The following is an 8,556-nucleotide window of genomic DNA, read 5'->3' on the forward strand; positions in this document are numbered from 1 at the left end:
CTATTCTTCCCTCCCTTTCTCTCTCTTGCTCATTCATTCCTGCTGTGCTGTTCAGGACTTCATCTTTTCTCACTTCTTTCTAACCAGTCTTGTTACCTCCATTGCTAGAATAATCTTTCTAATTTGCAAATCTTACTTTGTCTATATTTTGGTTAAACACATTTGATGTCTCCCCAGTTTCTCAAGTGAAAGTTTAAATGGCTCACAAGGTTCTCCACCATCTTGCCTCAGCCTGCCTTTTTCACTTCATTTCTAGTTACTGCAATGCAAGCTAATACTAGCTAGAACAACTAGCCACAGCCAATTACTACCCCATTCTCTGGCCCACTGCATACAGTGGCATTACTGTGCCTTCCTGGGCAGGAATGCCCTGCCCCTACCTTGTCCACCAGACAAATGCATACTTCTGACCCACCACAAATGTCATTTCCTCTTTGTTAGCCTTCTGTGACTCTATCTATACATCCAGGCAAAATCAATCATTCTATCATCTATATTCCTATTGCCATTTAGGTATATCTAAGTTGGATATAGCACTTACCACATTACATTATTATTTACCTTTGTCTTGTCTCCCCCATTGGACTGAAAGTTTCTTGGAGTCAGAGATAATGTCTTATTGTCTGTATCCCCAGCTTCTAGCACATTCAATGTGGTACATGGTACATATTAAACAGTAATAATATTATTATTATTATTATTATTATAGCTATTGTATATTGAATATACATAGTATACTAGGCAAATTACATATGTTATCTGACTATCTCCCATTTTCTAGATGAGAAATCTAAAGCTGTATTACAGAGGTTAAATAAATAGTAGGCCCAACATTAATACCTAAGTTGGGCTCCAAAGATTATACTGTTTTGCTGTGGACTAGATGGAGATATAAAAGGTCACTTAGGAAATAAGTGCTAACCTACCACATTAAACGGAGTTAATGAACTACAGACAAAGCAGAGAAAACTCACTGTTACCACCTACTGACAAGGCCTGGCTTGCTTAGCATTGGGGCTTATTCAGACCATGGCATCTACAGAGCAATGCGACACAAGTTGATATTTCTTGCGCTTTTCAAAGGCTCTTTGCTCGTAACAAAACAGTCCTCTAGTGTCACGATAGGTCCATGTTCTACTTTGCAGGTGTTATGTAACCATCTCAAGGTCACACAGCCTATCACCAGCTGAACTAAGCCTAGAACTTTTTTGGTTGCTTGAAAAAATTCTTTTTCTTTTTATTTAAGCCACTACATTCCATCAAGTGTTATTTCTAGGGTAAAAGTAATATAACAAGTGGAAATAGATGGTCAGTGGAGAAGGCCAGGATTAAACGCCACAGACTTTCTAGAACAAGACAATATCAGAATCTATAATGGGTAGACCAGAACAGCAAAGCTTATCTAAGACCAAGGGCAGCCACAGTACCCTACCTCCCAGTAATGCTGAATCCTTTAGCTAGTGGTAAAGTGCAAGCTTAAAGCCAAAAATGTGGTTCAATATAAAATAGGAGGTTTCTCTAACCTCTAATTTAACTGTACAAGGTCCTGTTATTAATTAATTAGGTACTTCTACCAAGGACAGTTAAGCAAATCAGACAACTGCCAGGTTGCATCCTATTCCTCTTGACTTGCATTTGGACAATTTTTTTTATCAAGTGAGCTAAGCACACATTTTCCTATAACTCAGTTATTCAGCAAAACGTCCTAAACTACTTAACACATTAAAAAAAACACACACACACACCAAAAAACAAACGCAATAGCCTGCTTGTGATGCTCTCCATTTAAAGGGGCACCTCTTCTCTTTAGAGCTGCCCCCCTCCCGCCCCGCCCACACACACTGTGCTGGTAACTAGTTTCTTATTTAAAACAAACAAATAATTGAAATATCCAGATCACATGGTCTTATGGAGCCTGGGTTAATGAAATAAAATGAATCAGTAAGATGAAGGACTTAATGTTCCAATAACTATCTTATAAAAAAAAACCAACCTTTTAAATATTAGAGCCTTTCTTTAGGCGGATAGGAGGTTGAGGGGTGTGTTAAATTTTGTGGAACACAGGTTTTGTAAGCATATTGGCCAATTAGATGTTTGCTTTAAAGGAACAGCTTTTTCTTGAGGGAGCCCACCTAACAATTTCATGTTCACTCATTTGCAGAGAAGAGAGCTAATGTTTTCTCCTCTGTGAACCTGGAGTAGAAGCTTTATTTCACTGTAAGTTCTCTGTGACGTTTTGCACTCTCTTGATTTAATGAACCAAAGAGGATCTTTAACTCTTGGTCTACACCAGTGCAAATAAAGGTTACATCTCTCACTGACCATCATGAACTAGCCTAATAACTCACGAGAGGCTATGGGAAAAGAAACTGAAAAGGCAGGTGTACAGACTTGATTAAAACGTTCAAAACCCGAACAACCGCAGGGAAAGGTACTATATCCTTACACCTCCCTAGCACCGCGAGGTCCGCAAGCAAAGGAACTTCAATGCGCCAAAAACAGGATCCCCGCCAGCAGGGCCTAGTAACACAGGAGCTTTTCTGCCGAACAGTGACCGGGCCGGAGCTTGCGCTGAATACCGGGGCTCCTATTGGCCACACGCCGTGGGGGAGGAGGAGACTGGCGGGGAGAGAGACAGGAGGAGGGGAGAAGGGGGCAAGGCCTTTTCCCTGCCCCCTCCCTGTCCCCTCCATAGGCTGCCGCGGGCGCCTAGTGCGTGGTTACTATGCAAATTGCAGCGATTGCGGAAATAAACAAGGGCGTAGGGAGAGAAGAGAGAGACTGCGAATCGATTGCAACTTCTGCAAAGTCTCGTATAATCCAAAGCACACACGGCAAAAGCAGAGAGAATCTGAGAACCAGCCAGCCCGGGTTGGATCGCTTTCAAAAGAGAGAGAGACAGTGAGAGAGGCAGAGAGCGCACATTGCAATTGCAAACGCCTTCTGATTTGGAGTAAAAAAAAAAAAAAAAAATCCAAGAAGCCTGCAATTGGCCAACAGCTTTAAAAAAAAAACCTCTTCCGGGTTTTCAACGGTTCCAAGTTTATTTAGAATTTTTTTTAATGCAAAAAAAAGGGGACAACAAATGAAGCAATTCGTCTGAACATTTTAAAGTTTCTCACGTACTCTTTTTACATTGCAATGGTACGTGGTACATCTTAAACTTTCTATTTTGCGTTTATACGGATATGCGTTTTATAAGAACAATAACGGTAGAATGATTTTGTTTAATGGCTAAGACTAAAATTTCTCTAGCTTGCATATGCATTTAAGTGATTGCTGGGTAATGTCTATTGTGATGGTTTTGTTTTAAAGATGTAGCTTTGTGGATGGCTTTTTTGCTATGTGCATCTGAGACTGGGTTTCCTTTTTTTTCCCTGAGATTTGAAAAAATTGCTGAGCTTGACAGATTTTTTTTTCCTCCTAGCGCTTGCTCCGTTCCAGAAACAGGGGGGGTGGGGGGTGGGAGGGGGGAATCCTGTACGTGCTGCTCTGTTCTGTAAAAAGACGTCTGGCCTCAGCAGTCAACCTAACCCGAAAAGAAATGTCTGGACCCGGAGAATAATTGACGATTCCATCCTCTAATCAATGGGACAATAGGGGAGATTGACAAAAGCTTTATCCAATCATGAGAAAGCTTGGGTGTACAATGGTTCGCAATTGCCAGAGGGGGCGGGGCAGAGATCTGAAGTTCTCTGCGGCTCTGAAAGGGATGGTGTGGTTCAAGCTGTCAAAAGCTACAAGCTCTTCCGGATTTTAGCAAGCACAATAGGAAAGAGTTTTCGAGTTTAAGAAAGAAAAAAAAAAACCACGGATGGGGGATTTTTGCATGAATCTTATGCTTTCTTCACTGTCTTTTTGGAAAAGTTAGAAAATTTCTGCTAGAGAAATGTTTAACTTTGCACGGATTATTATTTTTAAATTTGGAAAGTTGTTAACTGTCCTGGAAGGTGAGGTTCAACTTTTAAAAATGTGTGACTTAAAAACTTCCCTAAATTATGGGACTGTAGTGAGCTTTGGGAAGTAGTATATTGCATATTCAGCATTACAAAACTTCTCGCCCTGATTATCTTAGAAGCTTTGGCTTTTCCAGTACTTTGGAGGAATAGGCAAGCCTCCCTTTTTGAAACTCTAAACAAGTTTTAAGCATGAGAGAATGTTTCGCAGGTGGACTGACAGCTGTTTTTTACATTTGAAAGGAAGAGGGAGAGAAAGTAGTTTTTCTTGACTTCTTTTGAATTCTGCTGTTTAAATATATGGTCAGTAGCAAATAGTATATTACGACTGGCCAAATTCACATTTCTTCTTGTTACTACAACAACCCCTGTGGAGGGTATGTGTGGAAAGTTGCTGACTGGCTAACTCTTAGCTGGAGTCTGGCCTCTTGGACAAGTCTTTGACACCAATCCAGTGGAAACCTACTGCAGTAGCTTATCTTGGAGACAGTAACTGGCAGCCTCTGGCTAAAATATATCCATCTCTTCCTTCCCTCTGAGCAGAGTAGACACTTAATTCTGTTGAGGAGTGAGTAGAAAATAATATGGGCTCTTTCCCATCTTTATATTATATCCCATGGAGCTATTTCCCAAGGCTTTAGGCCTTCTCATCAACTCCAGTTTGGAAATTTGATGTAGGAATCCACTTGCATGCTCAGTTCAACAACATGATTCAATTTAGGAATACAAGCATAGAAGAAAGATCTGCACACCAGTGACCAGCAGGTCAAAAAGCTAGAGAAGAAAAATGTTGAAAAATGCTAGTGATAAAGTTAGCCTCGGTAAGAACTACGGTTAATGGTGTTGTCACTTATGAACCCCAATTTTACCTTTACTGCTTTGGGCATTAAAATCTAAATCATATTAATAAGATCTTCCTATTAAGTGACCTCTAAAACAAGAGGTATTTGAGATGTACATATAAGTGAAACCTTATTGACGTAATTTATATATCTAAGAGGATTTCACTAAAACTGGCAAGGTAACATTTCTGCAAATAAAACACAGTAAATGCAAGGCTGGGCTCTGTGCCAGGAAGAATATGGATAGCCAAGAGCATGACAGGAGCCTCTTTTGCGCGGAGACAACCCCATTTCAAGGCAGCCTCCCAGCACTTGCAAAATAAATGATTGGAGCGGTTATTTCCAATAAGGGGTTTATCCTTCCTAACAATAGGGCATTTATATGATGGCAGTAAACTAGTTTTCCTCCTTCACCTGTGTTTCCTATACTGTTTTCTATGTCTTCCCTCTTCGTTCTTCCCTCCACCCCTGTTCGCTCTCTCAAGTGTCTTAGCATCTTTGTGAACTCTGGACAAGGATTTACTTTTGCAACTTGGGAAGAGGGGAGAGAGTTGGAAATGTTTTTTACCCCCAGACTGCCCTTTGAGAAACATCTGTTTCTTTGTGTGTGTATTTAAATTTATGCCTGTTGGAGAGAAAGTTACCAGAAGCCTTTTTGTAACTGTAACTCTTCTACTGTATTTTTCTCAGTCGTGTTTCCAAAGACTGTAGTTGGAACTGTACTTTGTAGTGTTTCCCCCGCCTCCCCCTTCCCTCCCCCCATCCTCCCGCGGGGGAGGGAGTGGGAGCTGGCGGAGATAGGAGAGAAAGCAGGAGCGGATGTGAAGGGCTTTGGTGCTGAACTTGGATCCAGCCCTTGCCTAGAGGGCGCAAACAATCGTCCCATATCCAAAAGTCTTACGAAGGGCGCCAAAAGTTACTTAAGATAATATTGCTAACCACAGAAAGCTGGAAATCGCGGGCACATCCACTGCTGCAACAAAAGAAGTTTTTAAAGTAGAAATATCAGCATTAAATTACTTTTCTCCATTCTTTTTCAACTAGGGCGACGTGCCAGTTCTTTTTTTCTTTTTCTTTTTTTTGAGATTCAATTAAAAGTAAGAATCTTTGGTATTTTGGAAGGAGGCAGATGTGAAGTCTATCTTTTAATACACCAAAAGGAAGATTTTAATCTGTTCTGGAAGACAGCTTCCCAAGAGTACATACTTGAACAATAACTTCTCACTGTGCCTCAGTTACATGTTGGGACTGTCAGCCAGAAACGTCTATCGAGGAAACTTGGAGCGCCTTGAAGTTATAGATCCCAGCAAAGGTTTTGTGGCCAGGGATTTTGTCTCTGTAACTCGGCTTAGCTTTTAGGACATTTTCCCCTGCAGAAATCCAAGAGGAACTAAGGAAAAGCGGTTGTTTAGTTTGGAAAAATGGGACTCTCTTATTAAAGGTTTAAGCCATTCTTTCCCCTCACCTCTTAATAAATAATCTGAAAGATGTCCAAGAATATTTAGAATCGGGGAGTGTGACAATGGTCTCTTGACCATTCAGGATTTATTTTTAGCAATAAACTGACTGGAGAACAAGCATAAAATAATTTAGACAAATGCAGAATATTTCCCCTGTACCAATCTTGCTGCCCCTTCATTTAAAAAGGGGGGAGGAGGCTGCATGAGAATGGCCTTTAACACCTCCCCGGACCCTCACCTGCAGAGTGGGCATTCCTACAGGGAATTTCCTCTTTTCAGAGGCTAAGCTCTGTAACTTCTACCAAGGTGTAGAGTCCCCTGTCTGGGTGCCAGTGTCTTTCAATGTGATACACTCGTCTTTCCTTTTGGAATTTTGAGAAGGATTAGCAAATGCAGCAGGCTGCAAACTAGCATGAGAGAGACATGAGGAGAAAGAGATGGGATGGGAGTTTGGATGAAGGAGCTATACTTTTTTTTTCCCCCCAAGTAGGGAGGAGAGCCTAGAGAGAAAATATGAGGTTAAAAAAAAACTGGAAAAGCAGGCTTACTTGGCAACTTGCCAAACCCTAAAAACCACCCCCCTTTTCTGCCAAAACAATACTTTAGCAAACCTAAAATAATTGCAGGAAGCTCTTTTCCATTTTAAGAACTATTACCTGGGGGAGGAAAAAAGGGGATTCTTAAAAGGCACCCTTCCAGAGGTGTTCCAGGCACATGCATGGTCATCAGAGCCTGTGTCCAGTTCTGGGCACGCGTTTGCGGACCAGAATCATCTCTCTTCCCGAAGGGGACATCCCTTTAACATTTTTTTTTTTCCTAAAAAGAAAAAGATGTCACAGCTAAACCACTGTTGTTTCTGAACGTGATAGAACTTTTTCTATGGCGTCTGTGTTCAAACCCACTTAGTTTCACAGTCCCGGGAGGGAGAACGCTCATTAATCTCCGCCTCCCTTTCTCCAGACAACCCCCACCCCCAAATCCGGTGAATCTTCTGTGTGAAAATTTTCTCCACCACCCCCGCTCCTGAATGCCATCGGACTTAAGCGGCGCAAAGTTTGCAGGATTTTGTGCATAATGACGCCTGCCGACGATCTATTCCCACAGAAAGCTCCGTTGGAGAGATTACAAGGCTTTTGAGCCATACCGCATTTCGGAGGAGAGAAAAGTTACCTAGGAGGTCCGATTTAAAAAAAAAAAAAAATTTGCATACATGCAAATGGACCCTCGGGCCGCGTCCCAGGGTCTCCTGGTGCCCACGCCGCGAACCGGGGGGTACCAGACCACCTGGCAAAGTTGCCCAAGTCCTCCCCCGAGGTCCGCGAAGGTCTGCGGCGGGAGTTGGGGGATGGGGATGAGGAAAAGTAGTTTTGTTTGCTTAAGCACATCCTGTGGCAGCCTATAGCTGCCCGGGAGTCCAGACCGTAACTGCTCCTCACCGCGTTACCCAGTAATTCGCTGAGCGGGGACCGGGGTGGGGGGCCGGTGGGGGGGCCGTGGGACGGGAGAGCCAGCGAGCCAGGGAGCCGGAGAGGGAGCGAGCGAGCGAGCGCGAGCGGCCGCGGAGGGCTCGGGACCGGGCTGGGCGCGCGGCGCCGCAGCCGCCCCCTCCCCCCGGCCCCCCCTCCGCCCCCGGCGGCGGCGCGAGCGGGCGGCGGCTGTGCGGTGCGGTGCAGAGCGGAGGCGGAGGCGGGCGCGCGGGCAGCTCACGGGCACCCGGCCGGGCGGGCGCGGGCGCGGGAAAGGGTGCGCTATGCCTTTAACGCCCGCGTACAGTAGGCATGTATAGTGGAGTGTAGGGAAACTCTAGGCGGGGTTAAAGTTCAGCTCATGGAGCGGCAATAGCGCTGGCTGGCTGCAGTTGAGCCGAGTTGGAAATGTGAACGCAAGAAGCAGGCTTGATTTTTTTTCTCCCCCTTCTCTCTCTCTCTCTCTCTCTCTCTCCTCCTCTCTCCCGCTTTCTCCTTTCTCACCCGCACTCACGCACACCTCCAAACCGCACACCCAGACGCACACGCACAGCCCACCGCCCGGCAGTTATGTATTCTCCGCTCTGTCTCACCCAGGTAAGCAGCTGTTGGGATGCGGAGGGGTTGGGGGGCCGGGGCGGCGGGGGGCTGAGCAGGGGCTGGGCAGGGGGTGCCGGGGTCCGTCACGTCGGCCGGGCCCGGGGCATGTGTCTTGGTGTGTGCCCATGTTTGCGTGTGTGTGTGCGCGCGTGTGCTCGTGGGGGGGGGGGGGGAAGGGGGAAGAAATACAGCTTTAAGAAAGTAGACTTTGTTTTCCATGCGGGTGCATTTC

At 44.6% G+C, this 8,556-nt stretch overlaps 1 protein-coding gene across 11 annotated transcripts in view; it reads left to right on the forward strand.

The window, feature by feature from the left end:
* The first annotated feature begins 7,812 nt into the window (after positions 1–7,812).
* The window catches only part of NFIA (nuclear factor I A), a 369,193-nt gene continuing 368,449 nt past the window's right edge, over positions 7,813–8,556 (forward strand). For 7 of the 11 annotated variants that reach the window (XM_023754653.1, XM_023754654.1, XM_023754649.1 and 4 more), the window contains exon 1: positions 7,951–8,321. In XM_023754653.1, coding sequence (XP_023610421.1) covers positions 8,295–8,321 — 27 coding nt within the window. In that variant the 5' untranslated portion in view covers positions 7,951–8,294. Of the gene's footprint in view, positions 8,322–8,556 lie in introns of all 11 variants that reach the window. The other 4 variants (XM_023754655.1, XM_023754656.1, XM_014456716.2 and 1 more) reach the window with 3 other exon arrangements.

Source organism: Myotis lucifugus, unplaced genomic scaffold (assembly GCF_000147115.1).
Source record: "Myotis lucifugus unplaced genomic scaffold, Myoluc2.0 scaffold_63, whole genome shotgun sequence".
NCBI lineage: Eukaryota > Metazoa > Chordata > Mammalia > Chiroptera > Vespertilionidae > Myotis > Myotis lucifugus.